This window comes from Uloborus diversus, chromosome 10 (assembly GCF_026930045.1).
Source record: "Uloborus diversus isolate 005 chromosome 10, Udiv.v.3.1, whole genome shotgun sequence".
NCBI lineage: Eukaryota > Metazoa > Arthropoda > Arachnida > Araneae > Uloboridae > Uloborus > Uloborus diversus.
Genome location: NC_072740.1, coordinates 6,297,821 through 6,319,968, shown reverse-complemented (window position 1 = coordinate 6,319,968; position 22,148 = coordinate 6,297,821). Strand labels below are relative to the sequence as shown.

General features: G+C 32.7%; 1 protein-coding gene across 1 annotated transcript in view; it reads right to left on the bottom strand.

Moving 5' to 3' along the window:
* The window catches only part of LOC129231633 (suppressor of lurcher protein 1-like), a 270,342-nt gene that overhangs the window by 17,349 nt on the left and 230,845 nt on the right, over nucleotides 1–22,148 (bottom strand). Inside the window, exon 4 of the mRNA XM_054865996.1 lies at nucleotides 242–425. Coding sequence (XP_054721971.1) covers nucleotides 242–425 — 184 coding nt within the window. The remainder of the gene's footprint in view (nucleotides 1–241; nucleotides 426–22,148) is intronic.

Sequence of the window (22,148 nt, the reverse complement as noted above, 5' to 3'; positions counted from 1 at the left end):
GATAACCGTTAGTTAAAGCATATTTATAAGTGTAACATGTTGCACTCATACTGGATAAAGCCATAGAAATAAAGAATGTCCTGCATTACTTGGCTAATCAAGTGAGATTTAAACAGAAGCATCATGATAAAAAAACATCCCATGTCGTCACATCTCAAATGGAGATGTTTAAGGAGTTTCTTTCCCCCGTAAGCATTATTGGTCGCAGTCAAGATGAAAAAGACAAGAGTAGGATACTTACGGATATACGCCATCGACATCAAAAGACGTAAATGTGATCTGCACCCTTTCTTTTTCTTTGCCTTGAAATATGTAAGTACATTCTGTTTCCCTGGGGTAAAAGCCCGGGTAGTTCGGCGAGCTGAAAGTGCCGTTGCTACGCTCTTCGCTCAGGAAAGTGAACTCGCAGCCTGAAATGGAAAATACTCCATAAAATATACATCGGCAAAAAGCAAAATTACGTTATGCATCAAATATTGCACCCCATCACTAGAATTTTAGACAGTAAAAAAGGCCTTTCAGACATTTTCTCCTCGTGTTTTTAAAAATGAATTCGATTTTTAAAAATTATTCGTTTATAATTCAAAGTACTCAGTTGTCTTCTCTTTATATCGCCTTTTTATTATTTCAGTTACTCGAATTTATTTATATTGTTTATAATACATTTTTTTTATACAACGCATAATGAAAAATTTGGATACAATACTGAATGGATATCATCAAAGGTTGAAACTTCGTCTGCTCATTGCTCAGATTCACGAATAATGAAGTTGAATATAAAAAGCATACAAAGTAGAACAAAAGAAACTAAAAAATGTTTTTATTTCGTTACAAATATTAAATTAAAAACACTCATGTAGGTTTGACCGGGGAAATTGTGAATGATTTTCGATGTTTTCAAGAAAAATCATTAATTTATAAAAAATGTTTAAAAATATCACATTTCAGAATTCAAATGTAATTCAAATTTCTACATCAATCAGGATATACACCACACAAATTTTTAATAAATTCCTTGCAAAAATTCTACCAGGCATTCACAATTATCCGTAACAGATTTGGAAATCGCATGATTTTCGGGTAATTGTGAATATTATCTAAAATGCTATGTAGATATGATCTATGATGTATGTATGATCTAAAATGCTATGTATTATAGTAGAATTGTGGTAGATGCGAATAAAGCTCTATTCAAGATGTTCACTTTTACCCTACTTTGGAAATGATACCTTCATTTAAAATGCTCAAAATTCCCCTTTTATAACACCGGGCACAATTTCTCTTTTTTTTTTTTAAATAGCAAGTGGGAAATAATAGGAAAATAAAATAAAATACATGTTCAATGCAAACTAAAAATGACATATTTTACCGATTAAAAAAAAGACGAACGTAAATTGTAAACTCAGACTTTGTTTTTTTATAATAATATAAAAATGGCATGTTTTTTGAAGACTAAAAAGTTACCACTTTGGTTTATTAATAACTATAATAAAATATTTCATTTGTTGATGAGACTTAGAACATAGCCCTATTGTTTAATTGCATCCTCAAATCCATGAAACATAGGTTATTCTTTGATTCTTGTGCGTTTTAACAGAAAATGTTAGAACAGCAACGATGTCAGTCAAAGATAGTGACAGAAAACACATCGTTTTCCTTAAATGTAAACTCAATTTTTGTGTTATTGGCACAACGGAGTCCCCGCAAGATGATTTCGCCATCCTCTTCCTCAACATTATTTATTTTGCAGACACATTTATAGTACGCTGTAACTGTGAACAACGTTCCCAATTACCCCTTTTTTAAATTAACATCTACCTCAGATTTTCAAACTGAACGGGTAATTATGAATTGGTAATAAATTATTATAATTAAGAAAAACAAGAGAAATAAATATTTGAGGAAGTCGGCCACTTCAAAAGAAGTAGGTTTATGCATTTACTATAAAATTAAAACACAGACACACACACACCAAAAAAAAAAAAAAAAAAAAGAAATCCAATGCGTTGTCAAAAAGCAAGGTAGTAGAAAAATAAACAATATTTTTTTTTCAGTAATGAAATGTATATACCAGGTATTGGATGAGTGTTTCCAAGATTTAATAGCATGTTGAAAAAGAACTAAAAAATATACTATTACAGTAGAGAACCAATTATCCGGGAAGTTCGGGACCATCGCTATCCCGGATATCTGAATTTGCCGGTTTTCTGGATCGCTAAAAAGCGCTATTAGCCAATTGTTTGCAAAACTTAAATTACTGTAATAAATAGTTGTGCATATTAAAATAGGAAGAAAACAGTTCAGAAATGCTTATAAATATCGAAATATTAAAAACTAAGAGTGAGAGAATATTTTGAACACCAAAAAACTGAAGTTATTCATAATACCTGAGACCCTCACATTCTGTTTGGAAAAGAAAAAAAATCCACTACTTTTTTGTGAAGTTTTGCCCCGCATAAAGGACAACCATTTGAAGTTGGTATTTGCAAACATTTTCCCCGAGTTTTCCGTGAGTAATATGGTGTTTATTAAGAAATAGTTCATATACTTTTTGGTATTTCAGAAAAAATGCATAGTTTTCAAAAATTACCAAAATGGTATATTTTTTTTTAAATGGCGGAAAAATCGGGAAAAAGTTGCCGGTTTTCTGGTTTCCCGGTATTTTGGTTCCCGGATAAAAGGTTCTGCACTGTACTTATTTTTTCATAATACTACTGTAAATGGCAAAGTTATAGACGCCGTTCACAATTGCCCCAATTCACAATTACCCCACTCAACCCTAAATACATTACCAAGTATATTTGCTAAACAAAAATTTTAGGGGGAGAGCCCAGTGGCGGATCATCGATTTTTATGAGACCGGGGCAAAAACTTGATACTGCCTCCCTTACCCTCTCCCTTTCTTTTTTTGACGTTTCAACTTTTCGGTATTCAAAGCACTAGTAACATTCAATTAAACTCTTTAATCACAAATGTAATAAAAAATATATAATATATACAATAAGCTATAGCTTTTGATTTATCATTGAAAAAACTTATTATTAAAATTCATCACTTTGGAAGTATCAATGTTTCGTAGTCGCATTTTTCATACCTTTTGTGTGTTTAGCAATCTGTATACTTTCTCTGTTATGGATTTTTATTAAGCATTTTATGAAACGGAACAAAATGCAATATTATTTCTTTATATTTATGCTGGTAAGATTTATTTCTCTACGGAGCTACTAATATTGTTTTGATTAAATTCTTTTTATGTATCCCAGACATGAGTTTCCAAGTTGGGCAATAACAAAAAATTATTTAAGTCTTAGTCATTTTGACCTTCTATTTGAAAACTCATCTTTTTTTTTTTTTTGCATTTCTCTCATCAGAACGGTTTTAAATTAAATTTTCTTGCTGGGTGTGGAAAACAAAAATGTTCTTTTGTTTTCGCATGTTTTAAATATATTTTTTAAAATAAAATTAGGTTTTAAATGTTGGACACGAAAAAAAAATCAAGCTGCTTACAATTTTTAGAACTATATACTGGAGAAATATAACATAAGTATTTGACACATACATAAAATTATTCATCTATGAGAAATAAAATAAATTTTTTTTCGCACCTGCAAAATAGGTATCCTTTTTGAAAAAATCATGCCTGATTTCTTAACATTTGTACTTTTTGTGAAATCAAATTTTTTGAAGAATTTATGATTTGAGAGTTGAAACTTCTAAGTAATTGAAATTTTGCAGTGATATGAAATCTACTTTTTAAATTGTTTTGATGTGCAACCGATAGATGGCCCTACTGAATATCGCTTGCTCTAACCGCCATCCAAGCAGCTGAGCAATTTGCAAAACGTAAATAAGTTATGCCAATAAAAAAGAAAATTGTAACTTATTCGGAAGCAATCAAAGACAAGAAAAGAAAAAAAATATTAAACTTAACATGAACCTAGAGTTAAACTATGATTAAAAAAATACATTTTCATTCTAATTATGCCTTTTCTCGCTTGGTTGAAAATCAGCAGAATCTCGATCATCCGAAATTCATTTAGCCCTTTCAACCGAAGTAAGTTTTCTTAAACATTGCTTTTTGGAAAGTAAACAATATTGTTTCAGAGTCACCATTTCTGATTTTTATTGTAGGCATTGAATTATTTTTTGCATTTCTATCACTTCTCTCCTCGATCTCTCCCCGCCCCTCCTCCAAGATCATCAGAAATGCTTTGAACACTGTAAATAATTAGTTTTTAAAGCATTGTAAAGCATTACTTAATCAAGTAATAATTTCTTCATACACAAAATCCAAGAACGAAAGAAAAAAAATGAAAGAAAACTGCATTACAGATAACACAAGAGCGATTGAAGTTTAATATGAAATGTCTCATTAAATTGACACTGATTTTCTGGCTTGACTAATATTTATTGACCAAATTTGTTTATAATTGTAGTAATACTCGTATGATTAAACTCATCACATTTAGTTTTTCTATTTAAAATATGTATTCTTTAAATGCTGAGTTTAAACTTCAACGGCCTCTTAAACATTTAAAGTATCACTCTCCTTTTATTCGGAAATTTCAATCTACCGATAGTGGTCCGGTCTCGAGGTTAATCAAGGTTCAACTGTAATCTAGTTGAAGTTAAAAAAGGCATTAATATCAATATTTCTAACCAATAAAATATTTGAATTCATCACGTAAGTATTCATCCTAAGAATAACGTTTTCCCTCTAATGATGAATAGTAATTTTCAAAAGGTAAATAACTTACAAGGAGAGGTTACGGTCTCGGAAATTCAGATCGGGATCAGATTTGGCATATTAGTAGTATCCCTTAAGGGTACTCTCAGGGTAAAGTAATAAAGCGCACTAGCCATAAAATTCCGAGAAAACAGCCTTTAAAGATTTACGCGCAACTTATTAACTAGTAGAGATTGTTCGTAAACAAGCGCCCGGTGGTCATGTGGGCAGCGCGCTGGGGTTCCATGCGGTCAATCCAGGTTCAAATCCACTGCGAGTTTTTTCAATTTTGTTCATTTATAAAGTGACTATTACCGCTTTTTGCAGTTTGCAAAACTCTATTTACTATTCTCACAAACAAGTGATTACACATTTTTAGATATTATAAACTTTGACGAAGTAAATGATTTTTGCAATAAAAACATAATCAGTTTCTTTGTGGATGAGTAAGAATGTTGTTTTCTTGCATATAAGCAGGTAGTCAAATTTTAAAAAAACCTAACCGTACTTATCGAGCAATGGTTTTGCTCCTTGATTCTGTTATTTATAAATTTATCGTCTGCTGTATTTTTCATTGAATATTCAACTCTTTATTTTCCATCTATTATTGTTTGCAATGTTCATATTTGTTTTCATCATTAAATTTATTTACGTCTGTGCTGTATATTAGACTGGAACATTCTATACCGTGAAAAAGGATTTCAGTTTTTAAAATATTGTGAATCGAGATGGTCGGTTATTGAAGTAATCCTGAAACAAATAAAATCTGTTGGCAAAATGGATCAAAATTCATTGCACAAGGAATTGTTGAAGCAGAGATTAAAAGATGCGGTCGTTTATTACGAGAGCTTGCTTACTGAAAACCATTTGATTGCAGCAGAATCATCAAGTTCAATTTCTCATGAAGCAGTGTTAATGGGCGAAGAAATTTATGAACGTACTATGGATATGCTGGTTGAAAAAATATTTGTAACTGATGACGAACTTGCTCATGAAAATGAAAACTGTGAGGAGGAACCTTTTGAGCAAGTCGAAATTCAAAGCTCATCAGCTGAATACGAACCAAAAGAGAAAAAAAGAAGAGAGGTAGAGCATCTTCCTTTGGATTACAAAATTAAAGTTGTGAACATAGCAACGGCTCACCCCTCATGGAATCTACAAACCTTACAAAAAAAAAAGGTTAAAAAAAATGAATATTTATCGCAATGGGAGAAAGAAATAAAAAATGGAGGAAATCTATTAGATCAATAATCAATTCTTGGACATATGATCGTTTTCTAGAAGCTCGAGAGAATTATCAACAAGCTACTACTCGGAACTTGCAACAGTGGACTTTAGCAGCAGCACGACAGTTTACAGATTTTGAATTTAAAACATCTGACAGTTGGGTAAAAAAATTTCAAAAGGAAGCATGCCATTCGTCAGCGAAAAGTCACAAAATTTGTTTCAAAAAGAGAAACTGCGACGATCGAAGAAACTTTGGCTTCTGCAGACACTTTTGTAATCCAGACGTTAAAGTTGATACCGAATTTCAAAAACGATTATGTTTACAATGCTGACCAAACTGGTAAGTAATTAAAAACTTATTTTACGATCTTCAGACCAAGAGCGGATCCAGCTTCTGGTTTAGGAGGAGGTCATTTTCGGAAAGGGAGGGGTAAAAGGGTAATTTTTGTGCGAAATGGGCAATTTTTTTTCAAAATATGTCCCAAAAATGCAATTTTATTCTATATTTGGTCATTTAAAAGATGGGTCATGACCCCCCCCCCCACAACCCTCTCTCTGGATCCGCGCCTGCTTTTGACAAAATATTTTAATTCCCATTTCCTTTTTCCAGGATGTCAGTATCAGTCGGCGTACAACAGGACTTTGGCTCGAAAGGGAAGTAAAACTATTTTCGTCAAAAGGCACGACATGAATAGAGTAATGCATTCATATACCGCTCAATATTCTTTTACCCTATCTGGAAAAGTTCTGCCCTTTGTATTTGTTTTTTTACAAAAAGCAACTGGTATTTTTGGCCCCCGAATTCAAAAAACAATTGATAAATGCTAACAAAAATATAAAAATGTCATAATAACATCTTCGAAATCAGGAAAGGTAACGACAAGACTATACATCGAATTTTTAAACCGTTTGCTTGAAGTTTTATGTGGGAAAGGAAGAATTTCTATTGATTATCGACTCTTCGGGAGGACAAACAAAACCTGAACTATACGACCAAATTTTCCAGGATGATGAAAAATCTCCAACTTTTCAGTTAAACGGATTCCACCAAAATGTACTCCACTTGTTCAACCTTGCGACGTCTATTTTTATAGACAGGTAAAGAATTTAATAAAAAATATACATAATTGCGCGTTTCTCGTTGAAAATAATAGAGAAATAAATGCCCGTGAAGACTGCATAAAAATACAATCAATTGTCCATCAACTGTCATCGCCAATTTTCGATAAAATGATTCGATATACCTGGTATACTTCTAAACATTCTGACAAAAGAGAAATTTTCCTGAATGTAAATGAAGTATGTTTTCCAACGACTCTTTCACAAAAAAGTTGATCCTGTAAGCAATCTTTAAATTGTGCGAGATATCAAAACAGTTTTTGTTTTCCATGTTTTTATGATAAATATCATTCTGGTGTATGTATATAAATAACAACTATATTGTTAAAAATCATCTATAAATTAAGCTCCACAGTAATTTTGTAGCCGTTGTAATTCAAATTTTAACTTGTATCGATTTAATTTATCTCCATTTTCTCTATTAAAGTGCTTTACGTGTTTAAAAATTTCGCATTATCTTCAATTCAAATTGTACAAAGCTGTAACAGTTACTTTATAAATGAACAAAAAAAAAAAAAAAAAAAACACTCGCAGTGGATTTGAACCCGGATCGACAGCATGGAAGCCCAGCGCGCTGCCCACATGACCGCCGGGCGCTTGTTAACGCACAATCTCTACTAGTTAATAAGTTGCGCGTAAATCTTTAAAGGCTGTTTTCTCGGAATTTTATGGCTAGTGCGCTTTATTACTTTACCCTGAGAGTACCCTTAAGGGATACTACTAATCTGCCAAATCTCATCCCGATCTGAATTTCCGAGACCGTAACCTCTCCTTGTTAGAAAAGATTAACAGAGCACAAAAGTCCGTCATGCAGAGAAAAATTCCAAATTTGTCGCTGAAAATCTCAATGATTGCAAACGATTAAGCAGCATACCACTTGATATGATTGATTTTTACAAGTTGTTTTACATGTAACAGTAAACATACTTCATTACAAGGTTAGCCAAATATCAATAATTCAGTTATCATTCATCGAGTACATAAAAAAGGTCACATATTTGGCAAACAGTGCCTGAAGTCATCTCTAAAGATAATTCGTTTTTCTGTATATTTTTAAAACTAGTATTATTCAAAGGTGAGCTTTAAGATGAAAACCAAAAATGTGAAAATTCTATCAAACAAATATAGCAACATAAAAATGCGCAAATTCAATGCACTACACATTTTTTTATGTTTTTTTATTTATAGTTCTGCCTTAAAATTGAATATTATTCCAAATATGCAATCTTTTCTAACTTTTAATTGTTTAGTTATTTTACCGTACTCTTATCGCCACTTTATAAAGAATATTTTCTCGAGAAAAAGCCAATCTACAAACTCACTTGAACCAAAAACTATACAAGATCAACAAATGGCGATAAGTTTGTCCAACTAAAACATTGAAACCTAAATCCGAGCTGTTAAAAGAAATCTTTCAAAGAAGGTATTGAAAAAATTACTGCAGTTGCTTCAAAAAACATCCGTCGTAGAGCGGAAAGTACATTCTGATTATAATTAAATCAAAGAAAACCATGCTCATTAATAATATTATTTGTACTGCTTTACTTTGCTGTAAAACAATTGAAAACTAGATTTTAACTTGACATTTTTTTTTTAAAATTGCAATCGAGTTTATTTATTTATTTATTTATTTTCAAGTTTTTGAATTGAGGCATTAGTGTGTACATTGTGCTTTTAAAAAGTTTCTTAGCAAATTAATTTATTTTTACATTGATTAACATTTTATTGATAGTTATTCGAAACATGAAACTGATGTTCATGCATTTTAATCTTGTTTCTGCAAATTACTCTTTTATTCTATTCTTTACGGGAAAGGGGGTTGAAATTATTTGATCAAATCACATGGAAACTGGAACACAAAGCTAATCGTATACTTATAATAAATCGGAGACAAAAATAGCATTATATTTTGAGATTTTAGTTCTGTGTTCATTTAATTATGTAATATTAGGCCTGTCAGTTACGAAAAACCGTAAGTAGCATAAAATTAGATTTGTAGATAATCTTTCTTAACATAATTAATAAAATAATTTTTTTTTTGACTCATGGGACTTGTTTTAAATGTATTTAAATAAGAATTTTGTTCTTATTTATTTATTTCAGTTTTGCATTTTATTTTCAAGACACCGAATTAAATGATTTGTTTCAAGTTTTGGCAAAGACTTTTTCTTTTCATTTACATAAAGTATAAGTCCGGAAACGAAACGTTTCAAAATTTCTCAAAACCATTTGAAGAAATTTTCATTGCTTTCGGTCCATAATTAATTACTCATTAAATAAATTAATTCATTTTAAACCGTTGCTTTCTGCGTTCAAGATGAAGTTTTAAATAATGGAAAGCTATTTACGACGAAATTTAAATGCATAAAGAAGAGGAGAATGTTTCAAGCTCTTCAAAACTTCTCATCTCCCGCAGTTAAGAATGAAATGTACAAGCAGAAGAAAACTAATGCAATAACTTATAATTTTGAAACTGAGAAACGAAGGAAATAAAATTCCAATTAAGCGTTTTCTTTTACAAGAGCATTGTTTAGAAATAAATAACCCATATTACTTTTCGTAATATTTCCTTTGAGAAATTCCACTGATTGCCTCCTCTTTTCAATGGAATTGAACAAAAGGCAGAGATTCATTCAACTTTTGCAATCTTTATGAAATTGAACGATTAAGAAATTCTCAATGACGCATTTTAGGGAATTAAAATATCTTTATTGAGACTACTGCTTAGCGCCCTGAAGCTCAATTCTTTCGCATTGGAAAAGAATTTTCTTGAAGCCTCGAAACACGTGTAAGCCAGTTTGTGCTTTACAACGCTGTTCTCTAACAACGTGTTTCTACAAAAAAATAAACTGCATTTCAGGATACTGATGCTTGCATTTCTTTTTTTCGTTTTCAAATTCTGTACTTCATCATAAGAATTTTTTAATTTGAACCTTGTCAGTATGGGATGTTTTCTTCTTTTTTTTAAATGTATATACATTTTGTGCAGCATAAAAGTGGGTTTTTCTTCTCCCAACGCCCATTATTGATAGAAAAACACCGGGGGGGGGGGGGGGGGTGATTTAGAGTATCAATAGTTTCTCTGCATTTTGGTGAAATAATTTTTTTCGAGTGTTACTATTTCTTTCTCTCGACAGAGGGAAAAAACTCGCCCTCTATACTTCGATTTATTTATTTTATTTTATTTTTAAAACGAAATAAAAAAGCATCGAAAATAATCAAATCTAGCTAATGATGAATTTATAGATGCTATTTTTCTAAATCAATTTTTTTTTTAAAAATACTATCACAAATGTGAGAAGAAAAATACATTTTGACGAAAGTTTCTCTCTCTATTCCTTAATGTTCTGTGTCTGAAATTTTGAAAGAGGTAAGAAACATGGTATTTACCCAGCACTGTAAAACATTTCTGCATAATCTCTTTTCAAGAATCTCTTTCCGAGAATGTTTGCAAAAATCACTCTTTTCTACTCCAAATCTTGCTGCACAAATAAGGAAAAAAAAAAGTGTCGAATAAATAAGTATAAAGCCGTTTCTGTCACCATGTAAGATAAAATATAGTCACTTAAGTATTATTCGGTAAACTCGTAACATTATGCATAGTTTTAAAAAAACCTTAGGACGAAAAAAATGATTTTTTTTTTTGTCACTGTCAGAAAGGGTTCGACAGGGTTCGTGAATTATTGATCATTGACTGTCGGGCAAGCATCCGGGAGATGAGTGAAGAATTAAATCTAACTTACTGCTGCGTTCAAAAAATTGTGTCGGAAGAATTTGGCATGCGCAAAGCGTGCGAGAAACTGGTTCCCTAGGTTTTGACGAAGCATGGCATAACAGTGCTTCCCCACCCCCCTACAACCCAGACATGTCTCTCCCGGACTTCTTTTTGTTCCCGTTCATCAAAAATAACCAGATGGGAAGGGGTTTTCAGTCGATAGCGGACATTCAAAAAAGTGTAACCAACAATCTAAATGCCATCCCGGAAGACGCGTTTAACAAATGCTTTGAACAGTGGAAGGACCGCTACCGCTGGTGTATCAAAGTCCAAGGGATGTATTTCGAAGAGTTTTAAGTGCATTTGTCAAAAAGTTCAATAAAATTGTTACTCCAGCGAAAGTTCGGTTACTTTTCAATCACACCCTGTATGTAATTAATTCTTCACTAATATCAAATGCTGTTTTGGGAAGCAAGTATGTATTATAATGACTTCAATTTCTAACAAAATTGAAATGTACGCGAAGTACTTCCATCAATCGTTGCCTGAATTTACCGAATATAATTTAGGCTTGGGGACTATATAATAATGACCATGGCAATAAATCAATAATTTGAAAGCGCAAAAAAAGAAAGAGAAAATGTCCCTTAGACTAACAACTGGCCACACATTTTCTCAATTGTACTGTTCGCCAAAAGACCTAAAACAATATCCCGCTCTTTGTTAGAAACAAGAGCTTAAAGAAAGTTTTCGATAGATGCTCAAAAAATTCTTTCCTGAAACACTGCAATCGGTTGAATGTGAGCGGTTTTAAGAGAAGGCTGGCTTATTCGAAAATCTGCTTAAGAGAGAGATTTGGATCCAGTCTAGTTTAAAGGGCTTGAAAAAATGTCATAGTCGCTTACTGTCTCGTCGTAGTCAGTGACTTTAATTAAAATGCGTAAGATATCGTTTTGAGCAAAACAAGCGAGATAACTGAACTTTCAAACAGAATAATTGTCCATAATGTCCCGTGGTCAAAACGGTACAGAAAATTGTAACATCAAATCGGGAATCGCATTTTATGCTGCTCAGACAGCTCCGATACGTTATGGAGCAATATTAGACGCTAAGTAACCGTAAATCCAGCAATAAAATTATTTCCAGCAGTCTGTAACGCAAACTAAAAAACCTCTAAACAGTCTTCAAGATAAGGCGTCAAAAACCTTAATCAGCCCCTATAAATTATATCCCTGAAAATACTTCAAACACTTCATTATTTTCCTTTTTTTCCCCGCACCAACTAAGAATTAAAGTCTACAGAGTTCCTCAAAAATCTACGACGTATATCGCAGTGTCACGCTATCTAAGCTGCGCTATCTAAATGTCGAATCGTTTCTGTTATCGGAACAGTGAATTGCAAGTTTTATCAAAACGTTTTTGCGTACGAAATTAATTTGCAGTTGGGCATTTTATTTTCCGTTCGTCTCAATTCTTCTTTCTTTCGTCTCCATTTTCTTTACAAGATTGTTATGCTACTACTCAAACATTCTAAAATTAGCTAACATTCGTAAAAATATTTTAAGTTCAGTTCACTATTACTTCTTGGTTGACGCCAAATCGTAAATTAAAAAAAAAAGGTAGCCATAAAAGCCGTGCACGACTCTCAGTTTTCCTATTGCAATAATTTTATTACTCTAAAAGTTTTAACTAAACTAAATCAAAGTTATTGATAGAGTTTGAAATTGCATTGATATAAAATTATTCATAGGACTGAAATTGTAACTTAATAACAGCATTTAAAGCTAGTGTGTAAAAGCACTAAGGAAGTTTTAGCTAGCAATCTGAAACTCAAAACTAGGTCTTATTAGGATACAAAGGAGACAAGGCCAGAATTTACTTAATAATTGTCCACAGACTTTATTCAATTGTTAACAATTTAGAGTAGACGGGAATAATAAGGTCTACTGCTGCTTTTATGCCTTTGAGTGGGAGATCAAAGCGACAGCGTAATCCCGCCATTTACGCGCAGCAACAGTTGATGCAAATTTGAGAATATAACATTTCACGCTCAGGAGTTTGATGTGGATTCGCGTTTTCAATCCATACGGAATAACTTATTCGTATGAATCGGGAACCATGTCGGCAGAGGCTTAGGTACGTTTAATGTTGCCGTTAAATTTCGAATAGCTCAGTGTTCGATTTGATGCGGGAGGAGACTTCCTTATCGCAATTTGGGATAAAGCTGTAGTTGAACTATTCAAGGTTTGTTGTTGAAGGAAGGCTGCTTTAGAGCCTATAACAACGAGCAGTATTGTGCACATGAGTGACAGAACATTATTCATTGACAAGGCTTTTTATTCATTGCTTAGAGATAAGTTACAAATATATTCCTTTGATAATTCATGTTTTTGATATAAATTAATTGAAGAGTACATTTGGAGGGTGTTCAAAAATAAAATATTGCTTTTTACAACTTCAGTCCAACTATTTTTTCAGTGCTGCTAAATTTTTAGGCCAAGCAGACTAAATTCTAACAAATCCGACGAAAGATAAGGGGAGATAGAAAAATCCATGTTTAATATAAGACACCATATAGTAATTGTCTCTAACAGTTTCCAAGTTGTCTATCTGTTGATATCATAAAATAAGAGGTTTGTTTGGTGTATGTGCACACACACACACAAACACGCACTTCCCGAGAAAACGGTAAGGACTAGATGGATGAAATTTCGTATACAGGTGTCATTTTTGGGCACCTCGAAACTAAAGCTCTAGATTAGAGCTCGCCAGTCACCTTCGGGGGACCATTTTATTGAAAATGGTTATGAAAAAATCAAGTCCCAGTAGCACATTCAGCATTACAAATATTTAGAGAAAAAGGCTTTGGTTCGCTGTTTTCGCTTTTGAAGTACTAAGTGACTTTTTTAGGCCTTCTACACTGTTACAACCAGAGGTTCCAGACGAGTGAATATGTTCCCTCTAAGGTGAAAGCATGGGGCCCAAGGGTGCAATACTAGCCAGGAAGTAGAGCAGGGGTGCCAAAACAGCAGACAATCGTAGACAGGGGTGCCAAAACAGCAAGCAATCGCAAACTGACTTGCTAGCGCATGCGCTTCCGGCATACATTCACCATTCAACCACTTCAATATGGCGAATGAATGATAGGTTGCATCTAAGCGTGGCTTCAATGTCTTTCACTTTAAATGAAGTACACTATTGGATTAAATCTCAACTTTTCTAGGATAATTCTTTAAAATAACAAGTAAGTACAGCTTTTGATCACTTTGTAGGTTTTAGGGCTTTCAAACATAGTTAAAAGTACGTTTAATGCTTTTCAGTTACCGGTAGTTCGTTACGATACCGTAGTACCGTTAGTTGTTGATTTTCAGTTGACCGTTATTGTCGTGAAATTTCCATCATTCAAAACGCTACTAAATATATCTATCATTATTTTCTTGAGTACTCGATAAGCAACATTTAATCACCAAAATAATAACCGCAATTTATCACTAATCAACAAGTGAGAACCTAAATAAAAATGATTCTTGTGCTTCGTAGATTACTACACAACAGCGAGTGCAAAAAAATAAAAAGGAAATCTCTCTCCGTCTAGCTTTTTTTTTTTCTTTTTCGTTCAAGTGTTTGAATCATTTCCTGCTAGCGTTTAATGTTTCGTTAGCGTTAGGAATTTCTTATTTCTTTACGTTTTTCAACTGTCGAAAAATTTCATATGCATTTTATTTTATTGTTACTCTTGATTGAAATTTTTAACGTTCGAGAAAGGATTTTGTTTTTCCGTAACTTTAATATCCCAGAATATTTTTGGCTCTTCATGTAAATAATTCATAAGTACATCTACATTTTACTTTCGGTGCGGTTATTTCTCACAAATAATCATTAACTTAACTATGATATTGAAATAATTACTCCTCTTTAACTTTAAATATATTTGTGACAACTCTTTGATACCAAATAAAGTCTGTAGATATTTATTGTTTTATTCATTTTTAATATTACTTTGTAAAAAAAAAAACTTATCAGTACGCAGAGTTTTTTCACAAGTTTTTTTACCGCCCCGAGAGTTATTATAATTATTATTATTTATTTTTAAGAAAAGGATAAAAATTTCACTGATCCGCAATGTTTTTCATTTGCTTTTACCGACCCGTGGGTCAAAAGAGGTTGAGAAACACTGATGTAGAGAATGATCAGATGAATTAAAGCAATGAGCACTCCTTAACTATGTTGAAAACTCTGAAATATGATCAAATGCTGTAATTACAAGTTTTAATAATTTCCAGTACTGAATTCATGCAATGTGAAAAGTGTGCAAAACGTAGACTGTCATGAATCAAAACAAAACTATTAAAAAAAAAAAAAAAAAAAAAAAACACAATTATATTCAAAAAAGCACACAATACGGGGGAGGGGGGAGGAGGATCTACAGTAAGGGTGCCATTTCTCTCTCCGTAGGTTCATTCTTTTCACCCCGGCTGCCTACTTTTTGAAAGGTGCCTGTTTTTCACCCTAGTTAGAGGTGCAATTTCGGCTCCGTAATGGGTGCCGCTGGTGAACAAGCGTTTCACCCCTGAAAGGTGCCGAATGCAACCTGTAGTTTTAACAGTGTACACTTTCCCGCCAATTGCCATGTCCAACTCCGGTTTCAATGATGAATTGCAAACAAAGTGCTAAGATAGGTTGCAGTACAGCGCCCGTCGCATATTAAAATGTACATCTAATGAGAAGGGACTAGGGATCATTTAAAAAAATGCAGTATTGCAATATTGTCTCTAAATTTGAAGAATGAAGGGAATTTTTGAAAAGTTAATATGAACTCTCGGGACCTCCCATCGGGGCACCCCTGCTTGCGCTTAGTTGAGCTGCAAAAAAGATCGTGAAAACGGTTTTTGCGTCTTGGTGCAAGTTTTGGCAGCAATTTATCTATGTTCCATTCTTCGGAAAACGGTTATGGGCAGGCAAAGAGCAGTAAGCTGATTACATACTGCTGATTATCTGCCTAATGTAGCGAAAAAAGCTGTTACTTCTAATTACCATGGGTAAAAAAAAAATGCTTTTATTTAGTGGTAACCAAATAAAGATGTTTGTACCATAAAACTGAAGTAATATAGATTTCAACAATGCAAAAAAATGAAAATCGAAAATTTGCAGTTACTGCCGTTTACCTAACCACGCGGCAGAACGGTTATGGAATTTAAAATAAATAAATAAATAAATAAATAAAAAGAAAGAAAGAAAATCAAAAAATTTGAAGTTACTACCGTTTGCCTTTGCCATGGGCAGGCAAAGAGCAGTAAGTACATACCGTCGATTACCTGCACAATGTAGCGATAAAAATAGTTACAACTGAAAAAAGAAGCATTTTTTTTAAGCGGCAACCAAATACACATGTTTTTACCCCAAAACTAAAGCAATATACAGAGGACTCCATCTGAGCACTCCCTAATGCGAACACCCCGATATTCTGAACACATTATGATAGCCCCAGCAAAGCTCCATAGACTTAACATAGGCTGACCTCTCTGTACTCTAAACACCCTATAATATAAATACCCCAGGACAATGAACGCTATTTTTAACCCTGTTGAATTATTACCACTCTATATACTGAACTTTTTCCCAGTCGGTATGAATCAAATTAGTAAGCCTGAAATACATTCACAATTTTGTCATAATGATTGAAGGGTATTAAAGGGAAGATGGAGAGAGGAAGAAAAAGAATATTTTCCTGGATTATTACTGCATCACATATAAAATCATTCAGTTGAAGAATATGAGCCTGAAGTTTCTGCTAGTGAACTGCGCATTTCAAGAATCCAACCATTGTATCAACTAGTATTCAAGACCTTTAAAGTACAATTTCCGTCGAGCAAAATGCAGCTGAGAATCACCCGAAAACTTTTCACTTGATGACAACACATACCTTGCATTGCACCATTACCAATACATACACAATGTAAAAAGAAAATAATAATCTTTTTCCCCCCCAGGTACCGATGGCTGCATTGTAATAATTTATTTTTGAATGTTATGTAAGACTTTTTAAATAAAAAAAAATGAAACAAATGTAAGAGTTTAGGTCGCAAAATACTGAACATAGTCCATTAACGCAATAAGAATACATATACATGCTGTTGTGTCATTACGCTACATACAAGCCTTGATTGTTTAACGGACTCTAGAAATCGTTTGCGAGCCTCCGAAGAGGGGGGGCCGTGGTAGCCCGATCGGTAGAGTGTCGGATTTGGGGCCGGAGGGTCCTGAGTTCGAACCTCGATGGTCGAAGATCCACCGTCATCATTAAAGGGGACTGGGCGACATTAAATATGCTCGTGGTCTCAATATCCTCCAAGTGAAACGATACCTCTGGGGGTGCTAGCACCAGGTAGCTATTAGCTCCTGGTCTAGTTCTAAATTCTCATTAACTGTTCGATCCGGTGATGGTGCTGCCATCTATCGGTATAAAAAAATAATGGAGGCAAGGCACTTAGTATGCAGTCCTCGACATAAATACAGTCGTAGTCAGTTGTGACTCGGAATCGAATCGAATCGAAGCCTCCGAAGAACAACTCAACGCAGCATGCGCACCTAGCTCTGTTTTTGGTTTTAGCTTGTTCGCCGACTTGCTCTAATATTGTTGTGTTTTTGTAGAGCTCCCGCAACGGAGCATAGCTTTCTTTTACAACAGGGTATTCGTCCCTAAATTTTGAACAGCTATATTGGTTAGCTGTAAATGATTACTGCAATCATGTTGTAAATATCTGTAAATAGTTTATAAAGTCTTTTTCCTAAAGCAATTAGTCATCACTGAAAACAAAACTTACAGTCCACTTAGAATACCGCCGAATCATTGGTCACGTCAGCCGCAGGTAAATTGAACCCGAATTTTCATTGAAAATATTTATAGTTGAAGAAATTTGTTTCTAATCATGACGGAAAAAGATAGTATAGTTACTCGTCAGAGTAAAGAACAATTAGTGACTCTTAATCGCCAAAGAGGTGCTTATAAATTACAAATAACAAGAATAGCAACATTCCTTGAGGATGGAAGAACAAAGGATTCCTTGGAATATCAAGTGAAATTGGATAATCTGCACAAGCTCGTTTCGAATTTGGATGAATTAAAATTGAAATATTTTGAAGTGGTTATTGATGAGTCAGACTTAGAAAAGGACCCTAGCCGTCTTCACAGAAATTGAAGAACTTGCTGAAAACTTAGAGGTAAGACTGAGAAAAATCTTACTTTCTAATACAAGTAGTAATCCAATTGAAAATCGAAATGATTTGAATAATTCCAAAATATTTAGTTCGAATGTTAATTTTAAGTTGCCTGAAATGTCATTGACAAAATTTTCTGGAAGTTATCAGGAGTGATACACATTCAAAGAACAATTTCTCACCTTAATAGATTCTAATGATAACTTAAATGACACACAGAAATTATATTATTTGAAATCGACTTTAAGTCATAGTGTATTAGAGGTAGTTAGTAAAGATGATTCTTATACATCCCTCTTTAAGGCTTTAGAAGATCGGTTTGAAAACAAAAGATTTATTGTAAATTCTCACATGAATGGAATACTATTAACGGAAGTGTCAAATCAAGATTCAGCAAAAAGCCTAAGATCGGTAGTTGACGGATGTCTTAAGCACATTCGGGCTCTCAAAACTATAGGTTTGGAGCTTAATAAATTTTCCGAAGTAATGTTAATCAATATCATTCTCAAAAAATTAGATAAGGAAACAAGAAAGCAGTTTGAACTGTCATTGACCTCCACGGAGTTACCCGCTTGGGAAGAATTTATCGCCTTTTTGCAAAAACGATGCTTAGTTCTAGAAAATTTACATAGCAATGCAACTGTAAAACCTAAGAATTTAACATACGAAAAGAACCAAAAATTTAAGAATTTGATGGTAAAGAATAATGCCGGTGAAAGAAATACAAATTGTAGTGTTTGTCAATCACCTAATCATTCTATTTTCAAGTGTGATAAATTCTTAAAATTAGAATATGATAGATATTTAACAGCAACAAAACTTACAGTCCACTTAGAATATCGCCGAACCTCTATAATGAATGCTCCTATAATCACTTTTGTTCAGTCCTATAAGTGTTTATAATGGAGAGTCTACTGTAGATTTCAAAAATACAAAAAAAAAAAAAAAAAAAAAAAAAAAAAAAAAACTCGCAGTTACTGCCGTTTTTCAGTGGTGTATATGTTACCGTTAAAGTATGAAATCCGTTATTTTATAGAATACCAAGTTATTTCATCGAATAACTGATCGTGTCCGTTAAAGTGTAAAACTCTCTTGTATTTCATGGTTTACCTAGTTATTTCACAGAATAACGTGTAAAACCCAATGTGTCAACAAAAATTGTTTTTGTTTTAGAAATAATGTTTTTTGTAATTCCAAGTATCATTTTATTAATCCTTGTTGTAACAAATGATTTTATGGTACGTTTCCATAAATACCATTTATACGCTGCATAAATTAGATAAATTGCTTCTTTTTCATTTTAATTGTCTATCATTAGTTTATTTATAGAATACCTATAGTTATTTTGTTTTAGATAAATTGTTTATTTTACACTTTAAGTGTCTCTCATTATTTAATTTATAGAATACCTAGTTATTTCATAGAATAACTAGTTAAAGTGTCAAATTAATAACATATCACGCACTTTAACGGACACGATCAGTTATTTCATGGAATAAGTAGGTACTGCAAAATAACTGCATTATATACTTTAACGGTAACATATACAAGGCAAAAGATCAACACTTCTATAGCTATATAAAAGAATTTTTTCCACCAATATTAAGATTTGAAGCTTCGAACTCTAACAACGTTTTTCCTTTCCTCCACTAAGTTACGATGTGAAAAGGATATTTTAACATTTCTAGGAACTATACATTCGTTTAAGAATTCGCATTCTCAAAATTCCCATATTTATTACAAAAAACCCAAAACATCTAGCTCTTGAAAAGATTGTGGAACTGCTCAGTGAATCTGCAAAAATGCATTTGAGGTAAACGCAAAAGATGGATTTATGTGAAAAACTTTATATTACCAAAACTGATTCCCAAAACTGAGTCATAAGTCCAACCTCACACCTTGATACAAACGTAGAAACTTGTTTTAAATAATATAATTATTTTAAATGTGTTTTTTTACAAATACATAAGTGTTGTATATAACTATTCTTCTGGGGAATTGCAGGGTGGAACAATCACCTACATGTGGTCGGTTCTGCGTTGTTAATGTAAATAAAATATGATTGCATTTCCAACAAAGAGCTTAATAGCGCAAATGCATTGTAAAAAATTATAGCTGATATCTAAAAGAAGAAATATTGCAATGTGCAAAATAAGCTAAAAACGCCGATTTTTGTTTAATTCCACGAAACTTTACGGCTTATTCGAGACTATAAAGAAATGTAAATATTTTCAAAGATATGCGAAAATAGTGTTTAAAGGAAGCATTTAAACGGTATTAGAACAAAAATTTTACACATTTGGATTTTCATAAACATATTTGAAATTTGACCATTTTCCACCTTTGTTTCAAACTTTGCAGCCAATGCGCGAACTAAAGACATAAATATTAAATATTATTATTATTTTTTCCATATTTAGGATGGAAATATACAATTTTTTTTTGCTATTAGATATTGCTCCTCAAAAATATTATTTTTTTGGTCCACCCTCCAACACAAGTTTGAGATAGAAATCATCAATGGGCATCTTTTTTTTGGAAGCAGCATAACTTTTCATAGATTTATGACCTTTCCGCACTCAAAGTGCTATTTTGTCTAAATGAAATCAAGGACTACAAAATGTAAAACAAGTGAATCCGATGGTCATTTTACCACTTTGAAGGAGATCTTACCTTTTTAGTTGCGTCTAAATTAAGCACATTAGAAATGCACCTTTCCCCCTTAAATTTTAACCTCAATTTTAAAATATAGTGCAAAATTTTGTGTTTTCAATTTTCAACGTAAGCCTTTGTACTGTCTTCACTAACAATTCCTGATTGATGAAAGTTTAAAACACGGATATTGCATAGTGATTCCAGTTTATAAACCGATCTTACTTGTTTTCATTTCTATTTAAAAAATAAGGGTATTAGAATATTCATGTGCGCTATGAAACAGTTGACATTGGGTATCAATAGTATTACACACTATTTGTTGCATAAAAGCACATTTCATCGCGATAGTATTTAAGAAGTCTAGGCACTTTGCTATTATTGTTGAATTTCAGATTTCCTGTTCCAGATCTCCTACATGATGTAAATTATACGAGCCTATTACGGTAAATTACAGAATTTCATTTCCTTCAATGTAAAAAACATACTTTGTAACTGAGAACTTAAAAAAATTTCATTTTAATGATCCTATTTTCAGAATATTTTAGCCTAAGTACGCCTTTAATATTTTTCTTGAAAAGCAGTTTTTTTGCTTTTTCCTTTGTCATGTTGATTTGATACGTTCTTATCACATCATTTAAAAATAATAAGGATAAAAATATCTTCGTTTTCGTCTGAATCATTAAAAAATGCAATATATATTGAATTTCAAGAGGCCAAAACATTTATTACAAAAAGCATTTTTTGGCATAACGAGGTCATAGTAAATTTCTTTTCGATATATCTAAATTAAAGTGGGAAAAAACGTAAGCCACAGTGGTGTCAATAATGAGGGAATAATTTTGAACTTTCAAACTAGATGTATTAGTAGCATTTGAATTTTATTCAACATTATATAAGTTTAAATGACTACAAATACTTTAAAGGTTATATTTTTGTTTGAAACTTTATAAAATGATGCAACTGATACTGATTATATTTTCGTAAATAGTTGGTAATTTAAACAGTAATTTGTTAAAATAAAATACTGCCTTAGAGCTGAAGCGTCAAAGAAATAGTTTTTCAAATTTTATCGGGGGGGGGGGAAGGGGGTCAGGGTAATCCAAAGCTAGAGCTCCAAGCGGCAACATCTTAGAACAGCGTATTCAAAAGCAGCCTCCAAGTGCGAATACAAGAGGGGGATTATGATCCCCTAGATATATTAGAAATATGTCTAAAATTGCGTTTTTAGGTACTTTGGGGGAGATCCCCTGAATCCCCGTAGTCCCACCGAATGTCACCAAACATAGTTTATAATAGCATTTTTAGAAGTTCAATTTCGAAAAACTCAAGGTGAGAGCCACTTACTCGCCACTTTTTTTCCTAACTTCACAAAATATATAGTGATATTATTTATTTTTTTTTACTTTTAGTTTCAAGCAGTTTTAGGTAGATATTCACCCACCCCCTCTCTCTCATCTACCTCAGTTAGATATTCACCTTTTCTAGCCC